This window comes from Myripristis murdjan, chromosome 3, assembly GCF_902150065.1.
Source record: "Myripristis murdjan chromosome 3, fMyrMur1.1, whole genome shotgun sequence".
NCBI classification, from domain to species: Eukaryota; Metazoa; Chordata; class Actinopteri; order Holocentriformes; family Holocentridae; genus Myripristis; species Myripristis murdjan.
Genome location: NC_043982.1, coordinates 30504793 through 30530862, shown reverse-complemented (window position 1 = coordinate 30530862; position 26070 = coordinate 30504793). Strand labels below are relative to the sequence as shown.

General features: G+C 40.4%; 1 protein-coding gene across 1 annotated transcript; it reads left to right on the top strand.

The window, feature by feature from the left end:
- Positions 1-2875: 2875 nt before the first annotated feature.
- On the top strand, positions 2876-23317 carry LOC115357227 (C-type lectin domain family 18 member A-like). Its single transcript, XM_030048645.1, has 12 exons — positions 2876-3029; positions 3718-3809; positions 11274-11507; positions 11614-11711; positions 12283-12404; positions 13155-13262; positions 13459-13551; positions 14124-14230; positions 14395-14524; positions 15089-15185; positions 15754-15845; positions 21746-23317. Exons 1-12 carry the CDS (start codon positions 2876-2878, stop codon positions 21781-21783), a joined length of 1365 nt encoding a protein of 454 aa, XP_029904505.1. The 3' UTR covers positions 21784-23317.
- Positions 23318-26070: the final 2753 nt, after the last annotated feature.

Below are 26070 nucleotides of genomic sequence, written 5' to 3'. Positions count from 1 at the left end.
ATGCAATTCAGAAAATGAGCTTAATGAGGCTGATTTAAACTTGTCAGAATCTGTTAAATGATGTGATGATGTGCATGAACCACTCTTGAGCTGGTTCCCAACATTCACCAAAAAGAGTTGCTAGTTTGACAATGACCCACGGATGCACACAGCTCTTCACAGGAGCTTTCACTTGGCCCTGCAGGGTCAGACAGTCCCTGACTCCTGCAGCAACATCAAGGATATAGGAAATAACTGGGAGGACAGGATTCTTCTGGCAAAATGCTTTTAGACTAGTAAAGAAAGAAAAATATCTAAAACCTGTTGACTGAAAGAAATGAGGACTCCTGGGCTGTTAGAGGTGTACCTAAGAAAGTCACTACAACATTGTGCATCATTGTGCGCCATTAGAGACAACAACATCGACTTTTAATGGAAATTTTCTCAAAATATTCTAGGGGATTTGATGACGACTGTTTCACTCAGTTCTGCTGCTGTAGCCAAGTCCAGAGACTGAATCATCAAATGATGAGCTGTCATGATTCATGCTTCCCAAACCAGGACTACAAAACTCTGAATAAGTCTGAAAAAGCTGCCAGAAAACAGCAACTATGCTTTTCCACACTCATGCTGCACTTAAAGTATAATTAAATTGTTTCTTTTCTACTATTTGCTTTACACAGTATTGTTTTCTGCAGTTTGTAACCACTGTCTGAGTTAATATCTCAAATGAACTTTGCTCAAAGCTGTCTCCTACTTTCAGCGCAGCCCATTCACAGACCCTGTATAAATGTTCCTCTTTAATCATTAATTGTCATGATGAACCACAGTACCTCCAAACACACTCCCCCTCACTGACAATGATGACCACTTATGACCAACCATACACCAGGATCAACTCTTCCCCTGCAGTAATGCTCAGGAAGTGATGATTGAGATGATTAACTAAACAACCTTTTGTTATTGGTGAGTGGCTGGCATTACTACCTCACCAGTCACCTGCTGTAGAATAGCCTTGTAATAACCGAGCTTACTGACTGGAGAATAGTGTCTGGACAGCCCTTGTCCTGCATGTCTGCTGGTTAATCAAAAACTCTATAATGTGTGCTCTCTGTATCAATGCATAAATTTTGAAAAAACTGTCAGTCCCAAACTGTGGTATGGCATTCACTTATGCTACTTTAGTTTCATTCTAGTTCACTGGATTTTCTGTGATGAAAACTGAGCTTGATTTATTTCCATCAAGAAAAGTGAAATATAAAACGTGTTGTTTCTGTATACAAGGTGCAATTTTCAATGAGTTCTCTTTTTTATTTTCTAAAAGAAGAAAGTTAAACAATTAAACAGTATCACATTTAAGATACAGAAACAGGTTATGTTGTCTGGCTCAAACCAGAGTTTTTCCTGATTAAAGCGAATTTACAAAGTTATATTTTTGCAGTAACAGAGCCTTGATAGTTATACCACCCACATGTGGACTTTCTGATACTATATTGAATCCTCCTTACAGTAGGCCTAAACCAATCTCTTTGTGCAATATTTACAAATTTATAGGAAAAGAAAAGAAAACTGTGAACAACATGTGAGCTGGTGGGTGTATTAATCACTTCAACATTGATATTCTGTCAAAACTAGATTCTGACTCCAAGGTTTATGGATGTTTTTCAATTGCATTTTTCAGGGCATTTCCAAGCCGTGACAAAATATTAATAAATATTACCTTACTCATGTACCTCTGCCAAATACACATGTAAGCAGAGGGAAATAAACATCTCACTAAGTGCGAGCTGTTAAACAGATTTGGACACTGGTGTTCTTTGTGCAAATTTGGATTTGAACTGAGAAGGAAAAAAGGGGAAAATGTGTGAAGTAACAAACATGTAAGTCCTTCCATATAAAACCATGCCAGTACATTTAATGATCAGTGTAATGCAACTTGCTTCTGTATTTTCAGAGTACTTGTGTTGCATGTGGTCAAATCATGACATAATTTTGTCAGTAGCTATTTAATGGGGAACTGGGTGGGATTTTCTGTCTGTGTGCCAAGCAGAAGTGGAACTAACTAATTACATTTACTCATGTTAGCATAATTGAGTAGCTGTTCATGTTCTTGTACTTTCTTGAGTATTTGAGGAATCTGGTTCTATTTTGTTGGTTCTACTTTTTGTCCTTTCCAAATTTCCAAATTAAAAGGCGCAAAATGAAAAACGGCAGATGGTCGATTGAAGCAAGGACCAGTTAGAAAAATGTGGTTTTGCAGAATGCACCTTTAAAATAATCTAGTTTGAACCTCACACTCTCATTCCACTACATGAAACAGTTCACACCTAACACAGTCACTGCTCTGAAAAATGAACTCAGTAACTTCTACTCCCAGTACATTGTAAATAAGCTATTTTTTTTTTTCTACTCAAGTGCATTTTTACAGTACTTCCACTTAAGTAAAATATCAGAAAAGTAACAGTACTTCAACTTGAGTAGCAATTTGTGGCACTCTCTCCACCACTGGTGCCAGGCCCATTAAATTTAATAGGGACGCAGAGGCGCTGTTGCAACAAATGGCCGATATATTTTCTTTGAGGAAATGTTTGGCTTAACAATAAAAAAGGTTATATGAACATTAGGCTATACAACATAATATAGGAGAAACGAATACAGGACAGGGACCACAGAGACAGTCAAAGACCCGTTTGGACTACTATGGGAGCAGGACCGAGTGTCCACGCCGCCCCGCGCTGCAGGGGCGAAGCTGGTATGTGTGGAGATGAGGAGTGTGTGTGTGGTGGGTGTGTGTTAGAGGGGGACAGGGTCTGACAGCCGGGACGAGGAGAACAATAGGGAGACACTTCACCGTAAGTACTTGGCCAGTGTCACTGAGCTCCTCCAGCAGTTCACCATGAGGTGTGCGGCGGCGGCCCCGTGTCTGGCTCTGCTTCTCGGTCTGTCCCTGGAGACCGGCGTGTTTCCCTTCGCGCACCGGATTATCACACACAGGACGGACACCAAGTCACCTGCCACCGGTAATGACCATCAAGTTGGGGACGAGTCAGGTGCCAGTCAGGATAAACAGATAGCCTACAGCCAAAACCGAACGGCAAATGCGTTAAAACTGAGTTTATCCACAATTCTGTATGCGGGATTTCTCATCTGACACGCCGTTTAATCGTAATTTAAGATTATAGTGGTTTAACAGAGGGAGAGGTACAAATACGCTGTCCTGAAAGTAGGCCATACATTACTTTTATTGAAAGTGACCACCTTAAACAAATGTCGATGCTCCTTCTAAGTGGTATCAACTTAACACAATACCTTTTAATTAACATAGTTGCCGAATAAATTTGTATAGAACAAATCTTGACAAATAGCCAGAGCAGTAAAACATTGTTTGTGTAGGCTATTAGTTAAAATAGGCTACTCTTTGCTGCACATTAAACTTTTAGACTATCTAATTATGTTAATTTATGTTATTTATCTTTATTATCATGTTTATTATCAGGTACAGCCAATTCTGAGATGGTGAAATACACTGTACCCTTACCCCTTCATCTCTCTCTCTCTCTCTCTCTCTCTCTCTCTCTCTCTCTCTCTCTCTCTCTCTCTCTCTCTCTCTCACACACACACACACACACACACACACACACACACACACAGACACAGACACAGAGCTCTCAAGCATTTGCATTCCGTTGCCATAGGGACCCCAGTAGTGGTAAAATAAATGCTTGTCTTTTATTCCAGGGCTTGGGGTGAAGGAGCACTTGCAGATTGTTACACAGCACAATAGGCTGCGCAGCCGGGTCAAACCCATGGCAGCTAACATGCAAAAAATGGTTTGTAACGCCTATTATATTTTTTATTATATACTATATTGTATGTCTGTGTGTGTGTGTGTGTGTGTGTGTGTGTCTGTGTGTGTGTGTGTGTGTGTCTGTGTGTGTCAGTGGTTTGAAAGCCTATGCAGCCCATTTGGTTGAGAGGTATAGAGGCATTTACCATTACACGTAGGATAAAATTGTTCACATCGCAGACATTTATCAGACGTTATAAAAAATATTCACTGGCAGACAATCAGTCAGCATCTTCTCATCTGCCCGTCTTTTGTCTTTTCAAAAGCAGCTCAACAACGGCCACATGGCTAACCAGAATTGGACTGTTTAGTGCTGGTAGACTCTCTCTCTCTCTCTCTCTCTCTCTCTCTCTCTCTCTCTCTCTCTCTTTCTTTCTGTCTCATCTCTTTCTTTCTGTCTCATCTCTTTGTAAAGAAGATGAGAGACAGAGAACTGGATGAACCCAATAATCTTTTGGTAATTGGCAAATAGAAACCAAAGAGTTTTAACCAAAGAAGACAGGTGGTGGGAGCAGGTCACCTGCCCACACATTAGGCTTGGAAGAAAAAAAAAAATCTAATTCATACTCCATGAAAAATTTCCCTACCCCACTTCATAGTCTATGACTAAGGCAGAGCATGCCAATTCAACACACATACACATTTGCACTTGCAACTCATTTGTTAGACTAAAATGTTGCCGTTTTACATTTCTGCACATGCAATGTCAACCTTTATGAACCAAAAATATGTGGCCTATCATTGATATGACTGTTAACGCTAGTTAATGTTAGCGTGTCAGCTACTTTATCCTCTTTCGTTTGCTTCATTAGCTCTGTCAGCCACCAAAACTACTCGGTTATGGTTAGGAAAAGGTTGTTATGGTTTAGGTTAGGAAAAGTAAACTTCAATATAGACGTTTTGGCTACAGCTGTCCTATGTAGCTGCATAAGGTTAAGAAAAGGCTATGGTTAGCATTAGAAAATGTTACGAGATGTTAGCTAATGTTCACTAGCTAGTGAGCATTATTTAGCTGACATTCACTGGCTAATATTAGCTGAAAATGAACATAGCTGTCACTCACAGGGCACAAGCTTCGGTCCGGTTGATTGTGACTAAACAAAGGTATTGAATATATTTGCTCGGGTATCCTCCTCTGTTGCACTGATGGTCCCAAACAGTGAGGAATCATCCAGTTTACTGCAGCACTGTGGACCATGTGTTCTCCTCTGTTGCAGGTTGTCTGAACATTTGGACTATTAGAATAAAGTCCGTCCTGCTGATCTGATTTGTTTTAGCTGGATAAGGGTATTAGAAGAATTTTTCAGTCAGTGCATGTTTAATACAGTTTGCATCGTTGGGTATGTATACACTATAACCCTGTGATACAGTTGGCAGCTTCTTCACACCCTAGTTTCTGCACTCACTATCTGTTTTATCTATTGCTTTGGCGCAAAGTACTTATCTCCAGCACTGTCTTGCATGCATGTGATTATGACCGAGAGGTGGCAGTGAATTATGAAACTCACAATGCACTTTATGCTGTCATTTTGTCATAGATTACATCCTCACAGCCCCAGCCATCCTCACAGTCCCTTTCTTAGACTGCTCTTCAGCCTTAGAGAACTGCTCTGAGCTGATAAGGCGGTAATGAGAAAAAGAGGATGGGGATAATCATTCGGCATTCACAACTGTGGTATTACAGGTAATTTCCCTGTGAAAACCCTCAGAGGAAGCTTTGCCGAGCTGAAGAGGCATATTAAAGAGCTTTGCTGATAAACATTAAAAAGCTCAAGGCTTTAGCTGTGTTTGTGATAATCTGAAGAATTTTTTTTTTCACACATGAGCCAGTGTGCATTGTAGTAGGATTGTGTTGGTAAAGTGATTATAATATAGTCCTTTAGGCTCTCCTTTCAGGAAGAGATAAAATACCAATACTTTGGAAAGCCTCAGAAATGATGCTCCTCCCTTTTTTGTCTCGAGGTTTTTTCTTCGAGCTCTTGAGGCAAAGGCAGATTGTGAAGTCGTTTCCAGTGCTTTCATAGCCGGAAATTAAAGTTCGGTATTTTCGTGTGATGTGTAAATGGAGACTCCCACTTGTGAGTTTTGTGTCAGTCTCCGCAGAACTTCCCGCTGCTCAAATACTTCTTTTAACATAGATGCGCTGAAAATGAGCGGACCTGTGGTGTCACTACAACAAGCGCTGCATCATTTGAGGACTGCATGCTTAACAATAAAACGTAGCTATGTCTAGGTTGTTGACTTTGCTACAAAGCGGACATGAGAGCTTAAGACCTAAAACACATCTTGCACACTTTCTGAGACATTAATTTCCTAGACAGATGCAACGTGACACGCTATAAAGTGGAATGTTTTCGATGAATTATTGCCCGGTGACCTTCTACCCCCCTGGTGGCATCAAAGTGCGAGCTGGTGACATCAGAGAGCAGACTGAACAATAGACTCTAGGGGGCTTAGTATGGATCCTTGATCATCCTGTCCCCTTAGCACACATGTATGTCATGCCTGTGACATCTATCATCCACACTTTGACTGTGCAGACAAAGTCATCAAACAAACCTGTCTTTCTTTGAGGTTATTTTTATAGTGTGTCATCTTTAATAGATTACACACAGTGGGAGAGGGACAGAAAAAAGAGAGGAGATTGGATGTTATGTGGCAGATATTGTCAGACAATATCTAAATTGCGAGCACATGGTATGTACCATTGCTGGTTATAGCACAAGGACATCCTGGATAGACCCTTATTAAAATGAAAGAAACGGTTGTTTCTTTGATCTTTGAGAAAAGTATTTGAAGCAATCTAGTTGCATCTGACTGAAGAGCAATATTAGCACCAGTGCACCAATCTGTTTTTTTTTTTTTTTTGTTTTGTTTTTTTAATACTGAAATTGATATCCAATATCTTCGCACCCATAGTGACCAATACCAACTCTGATACAGATGGATTTTTGTAAAACTCATAATACAAATGCAGGTGCAGAACAGATTACGTTTTTCAGACGAGCCTGTTCTAAGATAAGTATGTTTTGTTTAAGCAAAGACCATCTGAGTTTTACTCTGTTGCTAATGTGACAGTGGCATTAAGTGACACAAGATAAAAGGTCACAAGAGTGCTACTTTGCTAAATATCCACAGTAAAAATAATACAAGAGAGATACTGATATCGCTTTTTCAAGCTGATACTATCTGAGAGCGATAGTCTGCTAATATCCTTTTTTCAAACCTGGGACGTTCAAATTGACCAGTTTGCTTATGCCAGTATCCTGTCCACCTGACTTACATGTCTTTGGATTGTGGAAGGAAGCATGAGCACCCTGAGAAAACCCACACAATCATTGCCTTTTGCAAACAGCATTAATTTGCAAGAAGTCCTTTTGTGCCTCAGGGTGTTAGAATATTGGAATTTGGAATAGATCCTTCTGTGATGCAACAAAAACAAAATTACAGAATTGCAATCCTTCTGGAATTTTCAGTGCACTTATATGGAGCAAAATTTTTGCTACCAATGTTTATTTTTAGTTGATTTTCTGTTCAGATATCAACTACTTTTGTCATGATTTACTAAATCCAGGAGGGATTTGACTGCTTTTGACATTTGACTTTTGGCTTAAACACTTAAACAAATGATGATAATTCATAAAAGACAATAATAATTAATAGCATTTTTACGTTTGCATGCCTTCCATCTGTTCATGCTTCCTTTGACATTCTAAAGACATACAAGGCTGGTAGACTGGAGACCTTAAACTGGCCATGAGTATGAGAGTGGCTCTGTCTGTGTTGGCCCTGGGAGGGACTGGCAACCCTCCAAGCTGTCTGCCTGTCGTCTACACAGTGGATACTAGAACAGGCTCCAGCCCCTGAAAAGACATGCGTCGAAAGAAAATAAGATGCAAAAATGTTGCTCCGAGGAATGACCTCCAATCCCAAGAGGTTTTCTTGTATTCAGTCTTTATTGTCACTTTTGAAGGGTCATCTTTGCCTCCTCTCTGTGGATGCATGTCTTGATTCAGATTTGGGAATGCGTATTTTCAAATAGACTGTTCTTAAAGAGAAGTTCTACTTTAATATCGGTTATAGAATGTTTGCTAGAGTCTACAAGTAGGTTGCATTCCTCTGTAGTGCACCCGAAGATAACCAGGTCCCCGTTTTTAATTACCTAACATATTCTGTCAGAGTATGAGCATGGGGGCAGCATATTGCAAATACTCATGAACTGATGTAAACAATGCTTTCCAGAATGTTAAGGCTCTGCAAGTTCTTTTCAGGAAAAAAAGTGTAATGGCACAGGTTGAAAGATAAATAAAAAAGGGAATTTGATAGGTGTGCATTATTCCTCTATAGCCTCTATGACACCTTCATCTCTATCTTCTTTTCATGTCCCAGAATCCATCCCTACTCTTCCTCCCTTCAGGGATTAATTTGTACCAACAAGGATTATTTTTCAAACTGGATCGAATCACGACTAATCAATATATTATGTTGTTCAAATACAGTTAAGACTAAGCAAGATTAAATTTAAGCCTTCTTTTAAACATCAGATTTCTATGAACTGACCGTTGGGGAGGTTTAACTTTCACAACAGGGGGAGTTCATTTGAAAAATGGACAGATTCAGTCCAGCTGAGTTTTATGAAAATGCCTTTCTTAATATTTTGTTCCATTTGGGATTGTCTGTCCTCTCCTTCACTCCTGCTGATCCCTTAAAGTCGCCCTCTGTTGTCCTTCCTCTTGGCAGTGATCTTGTCTGTTTTCTTGTCCATCGTCCTTGCTCAAAGGATTTTCTCACAAGAGGACAAATTTGAGCTCCTCTGCTGAGACATAACAACGTTTGGCAAAGCTATGTGTTTGCTAAAACAGCAGAACAAGGCAATGATGTAAAAAATTGTCCAGAGGATCAAACATTGACAAAATGATTAATTTTTAATTCAAATTTAACAGCATTTGAGTTGCCTGGGACTATTTTTTTCTTTTGCTTTTCCCTTTTTCTCATCACCAAAATGCCTATTGTCGAATGTTGTTTTTTGTGGGGATTTTTGTTAAGCAGTCACTAATGTTGTTAGTAAATCACGCAAAACCTTTTCATTAATCATTAAATCTAGGTTTGCTGATGTCAAATCTAGTTTTACTAAAATCTGATTAACATTAATCTTAGATGAAATCAAACCATGGTGGTATAACCCATTAGTGTGACTGCAGGTGGCAGCTTGTGTTTTGTGATTTGAAGAGCCATCCTGCTGACACTTGATGTTTGCAAGACAAGACTGGGCTCAAATAATGATGGTCTGGTGATTTCCACTTCTCTCACAATCAGAACAGTTTTCTGGCTCGTATGAAACCGATATAAAATAAAGCGCCTAGTCTTAGTTGGTTCTAAATCCTATGCAGACTTCACTCTGTGTGCTGGTTAGCAGTTAATCTCCTCTGGGCTTGTGCATTAAAAGAGAGAGAAAAGTGTGTGTGTGTGTGTGTGTGTGTGTGAGAGAGAGAGAGAGGGAGAGAGAGAGAGAGAGAGAGAGAGAGAGAGAGAGAAATTTGTATCCGTGGATTTTGGAGGCATTTATTGCTCACAGAGTACTGGTATCGACCGTTCCACCTTGGGCATGGGCACACACTCTCTCTCTCTCTCTCTCTCTCTCTCTCTCTCTCACACACACACACACACACACACACACACACACACACACACACACACAGAGTCTGTAGCCACTGGTGGGAAAAAGAGACAGTCCTCACCGATGGCCTCTTCTGAGTTGTCTGATTTCGGGAGACTGCAGTCTAGCCTAAAGATCTCTGTCTTTGTAAATTTTTGGTCATGGATAATGACTGAAAAGATTATAGGACTATACTGACTTTTTGGGAGTTTTGCCCATTACTCAGAATATGACAAGAGAGTGCTTAAGAAAATCATCCCTGTGTGACAGACAGATCAGTCTGTGGCTCATGCTGCTGTTGAGTGGACTGTAAAAAGGAGATGCCGGGGTCCCTAACTTGTTTTGTTTAGTGAGTGTGAGTGAAGTTATGTGAGTGAAGTTAGTCAGTTTCAAGTCAGTTTTTTGCACTGTAGATTCATAATGAACTTCACTAATGTTGTGGATTGAGATTTTGTGTTCAGAAACTATGAATCTACAAGCAATAGAATGTAAATGTTAACAATTTCTTTAATTTTCTATTTTCATATTCTGGATAGTCCTAGTTGCCTACAATTATTCACTGTAATTTACAAAAGCAAAGGCATGTGCAGTGGCAGAGCTATCCACCAGAGACACAGGGATGATTTTGGTGTCTATTATCTTATCACATACTGAGTAAGGTGACCAAAACCTACAACAAAACTTGCCTCATTCTGCTTTAACTGTGCAGGGCCAGCATGTAACAAGAAGTGCAATAAAACTTGTTAAAATAAAACATTAGGCATTTGAAGTGTCTTGAAAAGCCTTAGGGTGATGCCAGTAAAAAAGAAAAAATGATAAAACAAATGACTTGGTGAAATCTCTTTGTCAGAGAATGATTTTCAGAAAACAAGGTACACAGCTGCAGTTTTTGTCAATGTGACTGAGCCGTGTATGCCATAGTAAGCTTTTAGCTTCTCATCTTCAAAGTAAAGGACTCAGTTCTGACCCTGAGTCAGACCGAGTCAGACCCTGAGTCAGCGTCAGAACTGTGCAAAGCCTTGCCACCTGCCAGTGTGCAAAAAAACATACATTTCATGGAAGTAGTTGTGTTCACTTAGAGACACCTGACGCACAAAAACCACACAGCATTCATGCACAAAATGCATTTTGACCCTTTTACACATCCTGAGGAAGAGGAAAAGTGTATAAAAAGAATGAAAAGTGTATATATGGGGGTAAAAAAAGAGATGCTGTCAAAGTGACTCGGCTCGGGCCCTGCAGGTTCAGTAGTTGGGGAAACATCCAGGTGGTCTTTGTGAGGGTGGCAGGTCAGACTGTTCAGCACGTTTTGTTTTCTTGTGAGAAATATAAAATAGAGATGGAGCAAAATTTAAAGAATCAGCTGATGTGGAGATTTCTTCTTTCAGCTGTAAATCCATTTTCTGTCAAAGCAAGCATCGGCTGGTCAAGAGAAAAATTTTGAATGTCTTACAGTGGCCTGTATCCTGAGAAAAACAGACATGAACGCTTTATGTTTTGGAGGGCAGCAACACGTGACAGTGTCCAAGTTGTCGGAAGTTTTCTTACAATTGTTGCGCTTATTTATGTGGCATTTTTATGTCGCAAAATCAGCCCAGTCAAGCTGACCTGTTTTCTGATAAGCTGTTTTTTTTTTTTTGGCATATTCTATTTTGCTTTTCAATTTATCCTAAATGACCGGTGAGGTGAAAAACCCCAGTGTAGTTCCTTTTAGAAACAACATTTAACACTTACGTTTGTACGTTGGTGAGATTTGTTTGTCATGACTAATATTAATGTCTTTACCCAAAGGAGTGGAATGAGAGGCTGGCCTTGCTTGCAAAGGAGAAGGCGGGCTCATGCCACACAAACCCCTCCCCTCAGCACTCGCCACCGTTTGATCACACCGGCTGGAACACACATCTCGCTCCCTATGGCGCCGCCTCATTTTCTGAAGTCATTGACTCCTGGTTTGAGGAGGGACAAGATTATCTCTACTTGAGTGGGAAATGTAGAGAGAACGCCACCTGTCAGCACTACACACAGGTATAGGTTATATGTATATGGACTGAAATCCTTGAGCTGTTTGAAAACTTTCATTTTTTAGTCAAGTCCTGATGTACTGTAGCTCAATCCCTCTGTTGTTGTGTAGCTGGTCTGGGCCACTTCCAGTCATGTTGGCTGTGCCAGCCACCTGTGTCTGAGAGACGGAGACCTCTGGGAGCTTTTCGTCTGTGCGTATGCCCCTGGGTAAGAATTAAGCGACAAAGCGCTGGCATTTTTCCCCGAATCCGGGGATGTTAAATTCAGATGAAATCAGAATAGAAGAAACACAATACCTGTATTTATTTATTTATTTAATTTATTTATTTGTAAGGGACAAGAACAGAGAACACTGACAGTTGCAAAAGCAGTGTACTGTACATGTGTGTGTATAGCCGAAGCTAATGTCCAACACCAGTCCCTTGATGAGCAGTCTTCAGGTTTGAGTCTTCATTGACACTAGAAAGACAGGCTCCACTTCCCCCAATCCTGCCCTCACGAGTTTATTGAAAATATCAATATTAAAATGAAAACCCTAACCCTTAAAAGAGTTCATTCAGACTTAAGTTTTTGTATTCTGATGCTGAGACGATCATAAGAAACCGATGTACATGAGGGTCTCACATTAAATCTAACATTAAATCCTTAATCTGCCAGGAGACTTAGCCCCTGAGCTGCTATTTCAGACCCTCTCCCATCTGAGAGGCCAGATTTCTCCTTTTGCGTAATGTTACTATGCAGAATTTGTGCTCTGCAGTGTGTGTTTGTGTTGCTGCAGGGGTAATTGGGAGGTGAACGGTCATCTGGTGGTGCCCTATAAGACAGGGCTGTACTGCTCCCTCTGCACCTCCTCCATGTCTGGCTGCTTTAAACTGTGGGACCACGTAGGAGGGTTGTGTGGTAAGACAACAGTATTCACAACCTTGAGCCTCTAAAGGAAAGGACTACAGTCACAAGCACTGTTTCAGCCTTTGCCCTCAGTCTTTGCGGCAGAGTTAAAGTATTTCATTCTAGTTATCCTTAAAGGTGTTACTTACAACTTGAAATGAGAAATTTCTGTTAGCATACATGTACTGCTTGATTATACTGTCACAAACTTGATTTCTGCAGTGTTTGGTAATTTGATGCTGTTTTAGAGAGGTACAGGGTCTTCCTGTAACTTCAAGGGAATTTTTGCACATATGACATATCTTTCCTACTATATGCAAAGATAGTCTTATTTCACACAGCTGAGCAGTCTGTAAATACCATAGTATTTGTGTTTACAAAATATTTGGGCTGTTCAATACCACCTCTCGTCTGAGCAGGGTTTTTTTTATTCATATGAAATGAAAGGTTTTGAGTGCTCCGCGGTGTCCTGTTTATCATTTGATTAAATATCAGCTCTGTTGATGATGACAGCTGATTAGCAAATTTGGGAAAATTTACATCAACTGTGCAATTTGCAGCGAATGTTGTCATGCAGGTATTTTCAGTTAATGTTAAGAAAAATAACAGAAACACGTTCTTCCCAGGACACCTCATTCAGATATTCTGAATAGAGCACAAACAACAACTTAGGTGTAGGCAGTGGGAAATGTCAGGGAATATCAAAGTGTCTCATAAGTATACACTTTATATGTTGTATGTAAGTGTGTGTATTTGTTTCAGAGACCCCAAGGAACCCATGCCGTATGAGCTGTGGTCAGCATGGCCATCTTAATGTCTCAACCTGCAAGTGTCAGTGTGACCAAGGGTTCACCGGCCGCTTCTGCCAGGGTAACACTCTTCAGCATTGTGTGCTTATGTATCAAAATGCTGTATGTATTGAGCAACGCTGACTTTCATGGACATTCTGTTTATAGTTATAGAGCCGTAAAGATGCATCACTGAACTGGATCTATCTAAGATCTTTTAAAATCTTAATATAGTAGAGAAACATCGTTCACTTTACTAAACAGCTGCTGTTCCACAGTACGGTGCAGCGTGCAGTGTGTGCACGGTCGATACAAAGAAGAGGAGTGCTCGTGCCAGTGTGATGTTGGCTATGGGGGTGCTGAGTGCGCAGGTAAGCGCACGGTGGTTTATCATGGGTGTATGTGCATCTTTGTGTTTTCATGTACCTCAGCACTTTGCACTGTGAGACACAGAGTGGTTTTCCTCTACAAAAAAATGAAACCAAATAGTAAATGTCAACCAGTAAAAAGTGTCCGCTGCAGAATTCACACACACACACACACACACACACATACACACACACACAAACTTACGAGTATTTGTCTTTAGAGCTGCCATGTCTGCTGATATGTTGCTATCATCATTCAAATGAAAGAATAAGCAGCAGACGCTTTCTTGTTATGTATTATAAATGGGTGATGAAACTTGTAAAGCTTGTTTCTACAAATTTTCATCCAGATATAGTAACAATTTGTGATGGTTTCCTATAGCCAAGTTGAATTTGATTGTTTGACCAGCAATCCAAATATATCTAACTGTTGTTCTCAGCTAAAAGGAAAAAAACAACAACATTTGATTCAAGTCTGTACTATGAGCTTGAGCCAAGATGGATGTTCGGTTCCATTATTTCTGTTTTCACCCGCTTTGAGCCTCACCGTGTGCTGGCTGTCGGTGTTCCAACAGAGAAGCTGAGGTTTCCCTTCCACAGCTGTGATGTCTGGATAGACGGCGAGTGCTTCATGGTGTCTTCAGAGGCTGACACCTACTATGGAGCCAAGAGTCGCTGCCAGGTGAGAGACAGGTGTGTGCTGCCCACTGAGACAGTGAGAGGCTCTGCAGCAACAGTGCATTGTGTTTCTCACTTTGTGTCTGTAGAGTTTTCTGTGAGTGTGTTTACAGTATAAAGAGTGTGTTTGTGCTTTCAGCAGGGTATTTGCTTTGTTTGAACCACCAGGAGAGAGGGGGTATTCTCGCTCAGATCCACAACCAGAAGGTTCAGGACATTCTGGCCTTTTTCCTTAGCCACCTGGAGACGAACAATGAGGTCACCAACTCTGACTTTGAGACACGCAACTTCTGGATCGGTACAGTCTTCTATCTCTGTCATTTGTCTCCAGATACATGTATAACCATGAAACCAGGATACGTACTCAAACATTTTCTCATGTACCACTCTACAACACACATTTTATTCAAGGTAACGTGTGATGTGGTGTATTCATTATCCCACAAGCGAATTTCTCTTTTCGCCTCCCTCCACGAAAGCACAGACAGTGTCAATAATGTAATTTTTACATGGTGTTGGTGCAGACAGCCTAATAGGCTAACCACTGAACTAGAGCAAAGGTTCAGCTACAGAGCCAAAACACCGCCCTGGAACTGGTAGGGAATTAGCAGCTTGCTCAAGGGCACTTCAACAGGGAGAATGTGTGGGCTTGAACTCAGGTCCCTAGGATGAAGAACTGTCTTGCTGTGTCCTAGAGTATATTTTTACTTACAGTAAATGGACACTCTTCCACTCTTTTGCCCAGAATTACTAGGTAATATGGAAGTAGCAGGGATACTCTTCTGTAAAACATCTCATGTAATTATAACAAACATAACATGAGCATGAGAGAGAGAGTGAGAGCAATATTTTCTGTCCACAGGTCTAACATATAAACCTCCAAAGGATTCATTTCGCTGGGACACAGGAGAGATCCCAGCCTTCAGCAGCTTCGCCTTTGGACAGCCTGACAACCACGGGTATGGCGTCTCTTCTCCCTCTACTCAACAGCTAACACACATTAAGCTGTACTGTAGTATACATAGACACAGTGGATATAAACTCATACAATATCTCTGTCAACTAAGTGCTGGGAAACATCCTCAATTTTTACCCCAGGCAGTCAAGTAGAACTGCATTTTTTTTCTCTATATGTGACACATTTTCCCTGATGTATGTAAGATGCATCTGCCTAAGTATTTGCAACTTGTGCAAGGTTCTGCTTATTTGCAAGAGACTACTGTGGCTCAGTGGTAATGAATGGTCATGTGTCATGTGTCTTTTTTACTATTTTACACCTGAAATGAAATCCAGCACTAAAGGAAAATATAAGCTGACATATTCAAATTACATGATTCATAAATATATAAATTATACTATTATTAAGCCAGGCAGACGTAGTGAAGTTGAAGGCTAGTCTGTAATCCTCACATTGACCACAAGGTGTCTCTCTGTCTCTTTTCTTTCTTGCATATTTACCTAGTTATCTATCATCTGTCCATCTCACTCTCCTCACTCACTCACTTCTGTTTCTTTGTCTCTGCCTAGCTTTGGGAACTGTGTAGAGCTGCAGGCATCGAGTGCCTTTAACTGGAACGACCAGCGCTGTAAAACACGAAACCGATACATCTGCCAGTATGGTGAGGCTCCTCTGGGAAAGATGGGATGAAAGAGTTGGTGGGGCAAAGGAACAGTTTTATTTTGTAGACCTGGATTGACAAGTGTAAGGGAGTCCCTTATGTGATGAAGGTCAAGACCAGAATCCAAAACAGCTCCACTGACCTGCCAGTGGATTTTGAACACATTTTTATATGTATGACAAAAACTCACACTGGCAAATACCTGGGAAGACAATTACAGTTTTACACAGTGAGCAATGTAGGTGTTTTTATGACTCACAAAGATGAAAATCACTTTTATTAGCTGGAATAAGTTGCTACCCACTGCCATAGATCATCAATTGCATATTTAAAACCCTATCTTTTTCTATGAGCCAGTTCTTAATGATTTTCTCACAACTCCTCAATTAATTATTAACCCCAGTTTTTGGGCACTGTGCTCATTGGTTTCTGTCTGTTGTTGGTTAATTTGTCTTCTGTAGAAAAATGTAGGCCCATTTGGTTGCTCTAACTGGACACTAGGTTGGGTGTTTTTTAAAGTCCTATTTAAAATATTTTTTCTTTTTTTTTTTTTGTTATCAAAGTGACCAGTTTTCCTAACACCCATTCTCTTATATAATCTGGCGCCCTTAGAGTTATTGTTGTCATTCCTTCCATCTGCTGTGCTCAAGCTGTCTAGATGATTAGCGCTAATGTACTCTTTGTAAAGCCTCCGTCAGTGACAATCAACATAGGGCGAAGTGTTAAATGTTAATCCGATGTGTCCGTTAATGATCTGAACACAGCATTTAATTCTCAGTGTGGCACTGCTCACGCATTTAAATAAGGCACTCTTTCAAAATCAATGGCACTCACTGCTCACCATCAAGAGCCTTTCAGGGATCAATATATGTCAGCCCCACAAAAGCTTGTGGTGTTTAGACACACACACATACCACTTACATTGATTGTGAGGAATAAGATGGTGGTAGATGTTTGCCTTTTTTGTGTGTTAAAGTGGCTGGTCTGCAGTCTCCTATTGATCATGCAGTCAGTGGGGCAAGGATGACATTTTAATGTCTGCTTTTTGAAAAGCTCTTAAAAGAACAATGTGTAGGATTTAGTGGCATCTAACGGTTACAAGACAGAATGCAGAGAACAGCAGAAACTCATCCTGCTACGGAGGCTTGTGGACTCCAACTCTCTCAAATTTAGTAAATCATGGCATCGAAATCTGATATGACATCGATAAGTGACAAGGTCCTTTTATTTGGCATTTTACGAAGTTATTTATACTGCAAAACATTATAACATACACATAATGTAAGAATATTAGCATTAATTGTGGCAATATGATATCCTCGTATATCCCCAAATTGTTGTCGAAGAACCTACATGTGAGTTAAACTCTATGTTGCTATGAGAGTTTTTGTCAATATTGGAAAAGGTTTTTTCTGTAGCTGACAGAAAATCCTTACAGTCATGCAGAAAGGCTGGTTGGGGCCACAAGATGTCAGGTTGAGCTGTAGCATTTTCTGGAGCCTGTGAAAACTGGTCAGAAAGTTGAGTCTGAAGTTGATGATTTTCCACTGTAAAGTGTTGAGATGGACCTTTAACCTGCCAAATTAAAACTGAACCTCAAAGGACAGAAAGATTCGCCTAATGTCACAAGAAAAGAAGGTGATCGAGAAGTGGAGCATGACTATGCAATGGACATAACACTGCTAAAGCACGGAGACAACTCTGCATTGCCAATGCCAAGCAAGAAGCCTGTGGAAAAGAAGTTTAAGTCAACAGATGATGGGGGAAGTGTTGAAGTCTCTATTAAAACCAAATTGGAGGCTACACTAAGCCTTGAAAATAGAGTGGATGAGCAGCTGGCAGACTTCAGCAAGCAGACAAAACAAAGCACCGCCATGATTGCAAGCTTAAGGAAGGCAGTCCATTTCAACACAGAACAGGTGAAAGAATACAAAAAGAAACCTGGAGAAATAAAATGAACAAATATGCAAAAAGAACAGCAAACTTAAAGAGAGTTACAGAACGAGAAAGATGCAGAATGAGGTGGTGTCTCTGGATCAAAGTCTTGGAATGGAAAAAAGACATCAGAACGCAAGTCAACTAAATCCTCGGCATCAGTGTCCCTGATATGGAGTCAACGATGGAAGACATGGTTTACATTGTGCAAAGACTTAGTAGAAAGCTGGACAGTAAGAACAGATATGTCATCATTCTGGGAAGCAAGAGATCTTGCAATGGGGCAAAGACCCTCCAGTTTGCAAGGATAAAAGCTTTTGTTTTGCTGAAGTGCCACCATGGAAGAGCTGAGAAACAAAGAAAAGGCTGTGGCCCCAAACTGAACAAATGAAAACCAACATTCTTCCGGGGTCCTTATGGATCCATCGAATTGGAGATGGCAGGTGAGATCATGTTCTTCTGACAGTGAGATGGTGGAAAAAAAATATTGATGGGTCATTGGGAGATCCAGAATTCACTATCGATTGGTGAGTGATGAGATTCTGAAATATGTTTCTCAAACTACAATCTCTAAATAAAGGATATTGGCAAGTTAACACCAGACTGTTACAGAATGATTTCTATTGCACTCAGATCAGAGAAATGCAGTAATAAGGGATATCGTAAATAATGAATTCATTCAAAGTAGCAATGGTAAATGGGAATTTGTTAAATTCAAAGTAAGAGTCTTTACCATAAACTTCAGCAGGGACATTAAGAGAATATCAAAGTAACAGGAAATAAATCAGCGCTATGTAAATCTGAACTGAACAATCAAGAAAAAAGTAGGTCGGTGGAGTTACAAAGTCAAGTTAGATGATCTTTATCTTGAAAGACGACTCCGAGATCATTTTTATCATTTTTCATAAAGATGTAAGAGATTTATTATTCAAAGCTTTAAAGAGGGTGTATAGAGAAGAAAGAGCTGATGTCAAGTATAAAACAGGGTTTAATCACCCTGTTTAATCATTATAAAACATTTTCTGTTGCTATTGCTGCGAGGCGGCTGAGGAAAGGAATTTCAGCCACAATTAGTGAGAATCAGGTTTTATTAAAGGAAGGTCAGTTCATAATAACATGAGACTTGTATTAGATTTACTAGATTATAGCTATATGATTCAAGAAAGTGGATTTATTTCTTGTTTAGATTTTTATAGAGCATTTATAAAAATTCTGTAGAATATCGTTTCATATTGAAAACTGTACATTACTTTGGATTTGGAGAGGAATGTATAAATGGAATTGAAATGCTGTATAATGGAGTGATCAGTTCTGTAGCTCAAGGCTATGGCACTTAAGATGAAGAGGGGAATTGGCTACATCAAGGATGTGGCTGCTCACTGTTATTATTTATAATGGTAGCAGAGATGTTATCTATATGAAACACAATCACAATGATGGTTTAAATGTGATGAGAAGACAAATAATAATACGTTAGTTAGAAGAAGACACTTTAAAAAAATGCAATGCAATCAAATTCCCTTTGCTTCAGTGTCTATTAACCAGTTTTCAAAAGCCTCAGGCCTACAGCTGAATTTAGATACTGTAAACCTGAGATGTTAGCTTTACATGATCATCCGCTGCAGACATTATTTAATGTAAAGATTAAGAAGAATGTCAAATATCAGGGCCTGTTATTTCTAAGGATAATAAAATGAAAAATATAGACGAGTGTAATTCGCTTCTAGACAGGTGGCTCACAGCACTGAATCAGGCCAACTTTAAATTTATATGGAGGAACAAATGTCAGTACATAGGGAAGAATGATATGGATCAAAATTATGAATACAGCAATGGGAATATGATTTTGATATCATAAATGGTTTCTTGAAATTGAAATGGCTAAAACCGTTTATTAAGAATAGACACTCTTTTTGTCCCCGTTGTGATTTTTCAAAAGATGGGTGGAATAGGCTTTTTACTACGTGATTTTGGTTGTAGTTCTTTACTGCTGGCTGTTAATGTTACTGCTTTCCATCAGCAAGTACTTCTCTGTTGGAAATTAATATATCAACATAACTTCATACCACATAACACACCAGTTTGGAACAAAAGCTACATATCACTCAGTAGAGAATATGTGTACATTGAGGAATGGAGATCCTATGGAATTTTGGCTGTTACTTATTTAATGGATGATAATGGCAATTTGATACAGCATGATAAGTTTTGTCAGAAATTCCCACTCCAATGTACGGACAAGACATATAATAGAATGATAAAATCTCTCTGAGATCAGTGGTTAAAGAAGACATTCTGTACTCTAATGTCTCTCCAGGGCTGAGGCAGCTTTGTATCGAAGGATTGTGACAATAAATGTACCGACAGTTATTAGACACATTATATTAAAGGAATGTCATGCTAACCCAGTAAGAAGAAAATATGTTTGAGAGGTTGAGAAAATAATTTTCATTTCTGTCATGACAGTCAAGAAATTCGAGGGAACAAAATTATAATTATGCTTGGTATAATTCTAATAGGGTAGTATACAACTAATAATAGTATAATAACAATAGAATAATAGTAATAGTATAACAATACATGAAGAGATAACAGTCCCAGTCTCAGTTTAAAAGCAGTCCACATATATTCCAGTTAAGGTGTATTCAGGTATTCCGGTAGTCCTTATTGGTAAAGGGCAGAGAGTTAAGAATAAAATAGAGAAAAAAAAAACAAAAGCATGTTTAGTCCTCAAGCGGTTCAGTTAGTTCAGCGCAGTTCAATGTCAGCAGCAGGTCTAGCAGAGGCAGATGAATTACAATCTGATAGCACCTGGCAGGAATGACTTCCTGTAGTGCTTTTTTACACAACAGACTCAAAAATGGACTTGTTTTGGGGAACGAGTCTGTTGCTCAAGGTGCTCTTAAGCTTGGCTAACATATTGTTTAGGGGTGGGAGGCTTTTCTTGATGATCTCCGCATCACTCCCACTGATGCAGACTGAAGAAAGTGGGGCCTTCATCTTCCTGAAATCCACCCTAATCTTCTTGGTCTTGGCCACGTTCAACTGCAGCTGTTTTTTCTGACACCACTTCACAAAGTGATCCACCAGGCCCCTGCACTCCTCCTCCTGGCCACCGTCCACTCACCCAACAACTGCAGTGTCATCTGAGTATTTCTGCAGATGAGAGGATTCAGACTTGTACTTGAAGGAGAGGGGATAGAGTAGTCCCTAATGTTACTCAGCTGACAGTCAGACTCTCAGGACTGTAGCCTCACAAACCGTGGTCTGTCGGTCAGGTCGTCTTCAATCCTTGACACTGTAATGCTTAAAACGTAATACTTTAATACATCTTGGTACCTCGGTAGTTAGCATGGTTTCTCTTTGTGTAAGGTGGGAAACATAAATAAGAACTAGATCATGACCAACAGTAGTGTAATAGTAAGGCTGTAGGATGAAAGGCAAGCTGGCCCTTTGTGAGGTCATCAGACAACAAAAATATGCATATTTCACACAGGCTCTTGAAATAAAAAACAAATTTCTCTGGAGCAACTCAGAGTGAAATGAATAGATTTGAGTGATTATGAGCACCCCATCACCACCACCACCACCACACCACTGTAGTAATTACCAGCCTGTGTTGCTGTGTTGTGTTAATCAGTAATAAAATTATAAATGGATATCACACAGCCTGAGGCAGGTGCAGAGCTGTGCATCTTAGGAATATTATCTCTATGTCTGTATTTAGGTGTGCACATGCAGGGAAAGGCATCAGTTTTATGCTCCACTAGCATACAATATATGTTGTGTATTATTAACATGCTGAAGGATTACCAGGGAGTTATGACGGCAGACTTTTCCCTTCATAGTTATCTGTTTTTATTTTTAATTTTATCTCTAGTACTTTTGTGCTCAACATGTTTGCACGTTGTACATATCTGTTTGTGTGTGTGTATGTGTGTGTGTATGTGTGTGTACTTTCACAGCTTCAGAGCACATTGCCCTGTGGGAGGCTGGCTGGTGAGGAGCTGCAGCACTGAATGGATTTTTCAATGGAGTGAAACCAGGCATATTTGTAATGCATTGGTTGGGACACCGCCCACTTCGATCACCAATCCCTGTACTACTGCACGTTCTTAAATTGTCATGCATTGTACTTTGATCATTATATTTAGATGTATGTCCAGGTTTGAATTTAGAGTGCCAAGACTTTATTGTTAATGGTTTGTGAGCATGTTAATTAGATAATGCATTGCTTCATACATTTCTGCTAAAATGAAAAGAAAGCCAATCATGAACAGCATTCAATTCAATTCTGTCCACACCCAGTTGGTGTTTAATCCCAGCAAAAATCGTAGTACCTCTTTAACAAGAAAATGTTTTGAGTCCAGCTCACCATGGCCAAACAAATCCTTACAAAAACATTTTCAAGCTCTCAACAACTTTTATTATTACCAGTAATATGCAAAACAGTTTCTCCATCAAGCTGAGTTAATTGTTGTTCCAGGATTTTACTGTAAGCCAGTTTATAAATTGTAAGGAGTATTACAGCCAGCCCAGCAGTTTACTTCATAATTCAAATGAATTTTGGCATGACCACTATCCTATACAGGGTACATTACTGATGTTGTTGTATCGAAATTCTCTTTTTCCCATTGTCCAAAGAGCAGGGTCAGAGTGCAGGGTCAGGCCAGCTGGAAGGGATCCAGTATGTTGCTCAGGGACACAACACAGCTTTGTCAAAATTTGTGTTGAACCCAGGTTATCTGGTTGTGAGCCATTCTCTCAAACCACTTGGGTCCCCTGCAACTACCTGACAGGTTCACTGTACTGATACCTTCCAAGACAGCGAACTGTGGTTTTGGATCAAAATAATATATGGACTTGAATTTCAGATATCACTTTGCCCTCTCCCAAATAGCACATTGTTTTCTGCCAGTTTTGTCATTGACTGATATGGGGAAAGTCATTTGTGCCTTTACTTCTTCACATCTCCTGCAATTGTTTTTTGTGCTGGCAATAAATGTCTCTTTCACGTCCCCGCTTGTTAAAGATGCAGCAGCTAGAATTTCAGCCGGTCCTAACAGGCGAAATCACATCACTCCAATTCTGGCGTCTCTATGCTGATTACTAGTGAGGTCTAGAATTGATTTTAAGATTTTTTGATCACCTTTAAAATACAGTTAAGTGCGTCCCACGGCTATATTGCAGATATGTTGATCTCCTGTGAGTCAGTGTGCAGCCTCAGATCCAGGGAGGCAGGATCACACTGACCGTTTCAAAATCCAGGCTTTAGACTTTGGATGACCAAGATTTTGCCAATAGGGCCCTGAGGCTTTTGAATAACCTGCCTGAAGAGCTCGGTCTAGCAGACTCAGTGTCATCTTTCAAATCACTTCTTTTTCTTCTATTTTATGAGGAATTGCTTTTTGGTGATGTCTCTAGCCTATTATTTATTTCCTTTTAACTCTCACTGTTTTATATTTTCTTACCTTTAATCTTGTGTTGCCTTGAATTTACTTGTTTTATGATTTTGTTTAACTGAATTTTATTTTGAAGCATGTTGTAAACAGTTTTTAAAAGTGAATAAAGATTGTATTTTTTGTTGCTATTGTCTATTATTTGTACAGATTTAATTTCACTTTGGTTAATATTTAGCATTTGATTCCATTGTAATCTAATTAATCTCATTGTATACCACCAGTTTTCTGATTGCCACAATCACATCTGTTATACAACAATTAAAAGAGATTTCCCATTAGTGTAGTTTGCAGAATAACAAATGATAGCATTAAGCCTTGCATGCCCAAACCTCATTCCACACTTTGTTTTACTTAAAGGGGTATTGCAACAAGGCATAGGTCTCTGGCACAGATTACCCTGACCTGTAATTTACACACGGAAAGTCACAATAGTCATCTTTCCACTGTCCTACCACTGCGAGCTAGAGCTTTCTTTGAGCCAGATGGTGTTAATGGCCCTTGGCCCCAAGCCATGAGAACAAAAACCATTCGGATTTCCGCTGTTGTGCCCATAACCCCACAGTCACCGCACTAACTCGCCCATCACATGTCGCCTTGGAGTAAACGTCACACATCCCATCCATGCACACAAGTGGGAAATAGGAAGCATACTCAGACCTCAGTTTATTCAGTTTCTTGCAGACCTGTCCCATTGTGCGCTGGATCCCCACTACTTCCAGCTCTCTCACTATATATTGCATTACGTCCCCAATTCAGCAAACACCATTGATTTGACATTGGACATTATCCTTTGCCCAGATAGTGAGCAGAGCCCTAATGTCCATGTTGTTCTCCAGTTTTCTTTTCTCCATTATTCTTCTGCTACAAAACCAAGCTGCTGCAACTGCACCTATCACCCCCCATGACCCTTAACTCCATCTCAGACCTCGGTTTGCCATGTCTGACCCATGGGTGTTTGGTAGGCCATTACCACCTAGAAACTGGCCCTGACATAGCCCCACTGAGGCGCAATCCAAGATTGGAAGTGACAATGGGAATGCAACTGGCCTTGGCATGCACTAGCATGCCTCCGTTTGGCTAATAAATACGGGGAAGCTAACTAATCAGAGTTGAGATAGCACCTTCTTTCATTGTTGAGCAGTTGAAAATGTGTAGAGGAAGGACTACTGTATGTTTTTGAAGATTGGGAGTGTTTTGAAATTCAAAGTGAGAGATCTGGGTTCAAAGCAGAGTACAGGCCAGAAGGTCAATTTTGAAAACCAGAAATCTCAGAGGGCTTCTGGTGAATGAATCATTGAGCACGTTTACATGCACACCTTATTCCTGTATTAACCGGAATATTCGCAATATTCCGGTTGCGCACGTGTCATGTAAACACGCACCGAACCCGATTAAGGTCATATTCCGGTTGGAGAGAATTCCGAATAAGCCCCCTGGAATATTCCTGTTCCAACCGGAATATTGGGGCATGTAAACACCTTAGTCGGAAAACTCCCCGAACCGGAATATTCAGTCACGACTGCGCATGCTCGACTCACAAGGAATTCTGTGGCGTCTTTGTTGCTATGGTTACCTGCAAGCGGGGAAATGGCAGGGCGAACAGCAGCAAGAGCCAGGAGACTGCAGTCCACCTTCAGCTAATGAAAGACTTAAATATCACGGAGGATATCGATGGGAGAAAACATAGAAATAGCGACAGAAGAAGAAGAAAAAGAAGACGACGAGGAAGAAGACTTCTTCGTCTGTTTTTCCGGCAGACCAGACGCTCAAACGCGTACTGCTGCCCCCCGCGGCTGAGTGTCGCATTACGTCAGAGAGTGGAATACGCTGAAACACGGGGGCATGCCAAGTAACATGTAAACGGAATATTCCAGTTGCCGCGGCGCAGTTACCTTAACCGGAATATTGAGCCGAACCGGAATATGGGGTGCATGTAAACGTACTCATTGATTGGTAACCCTACCAATCCCCAGAGATACTGTATATAATCATCATTTCGAGTTTATTGCAAGGAGAAAAGTTTTGCAAAATGTACTTGTTTATCAGCAATCTATGTGATTAATATTTGATTGCAAACACAATTAGCCTGTGTATTCAAGTGTATTCAAGATGTGCTGGCTGTTGTAATGCACAGCTGTTCTTGAAAAGTCTGTGTGATTGGGAAAACCAGCCTAGTTTTGTTAATTATATTCAGCATGCTGGAGAGCGAGGGAGTTGTGAGTGATGGACATTCCTCCGTGTAGGCCAAGATGATCAGTGGATTCAAGACAAAAGTGCCCAGCAGCATTGTGTTGATTGTAGTTCTGCTTCACTCTATTGCCAGTGGTGTGTGTGTGTGTGTGTGTGTGTGTGTGTGTGTGTGTGTGTGTGTGTGTGTGTGAGAGAGAGAGAGAGAGAGATATTTAAATGTGGATCATGCCGGTATTTATCTATCTGTTTAACTGAGTAGCTCTCAGGTCCCTCCAGGGGACAAGAGGGACACGGTGCAGCCCTCTCTGTAGACAGAGACAGAGCGCGTCCTACTGGCTGCTCCTGGAGAAGATGGAAGAGAGGGATGAAGGAGGAGTGGGGCTGCAGAAACAGGGGTTAGGCCAGCCACTGTGCGGTCGAGTGGTACAAATGAAGGTTACTGGGTTGAGCAAGTGGGTGGAAGAGGAGCGAGACAACCTGCTATGGAGTCTCTCTGTTCTACTGACTTTGTGTACTGTCCATCAGACTTAGATGAGTCACTCTAATGAATGTTCAGCTTCATCTGCACTGCGGCCAGAGAGCACTTTTTGATATCATAGAGTCATCGGTACATGTTTATATTAGCCATCTAGCAGGAG

Bases quoted from the DNA above. Each gene is read 5' to 3' on its own strand.
- LOC115357227 (XM_030048645.1), top strand. From the start codon at position 2,876: ATGAGGTGTGCGGCGGCGGCCCCGTGTCTGGCTCTGCTTCTCGGTCTG. The intron at 15,186-15,753 runs GTATGGCGTCTC...GTCTCTGCCTAG, and splicing joins GGACAGCCTGACAACCACGG to CTTTGGGAACTGTGTAGAGC. The intron at 15,846-21,745 runs GTGAGGCTCCTC...GTACTTTCACAG, and splicing joins CCGATACATCTGCCAGTATG to CTTCAGAGCACATTGCCCTG.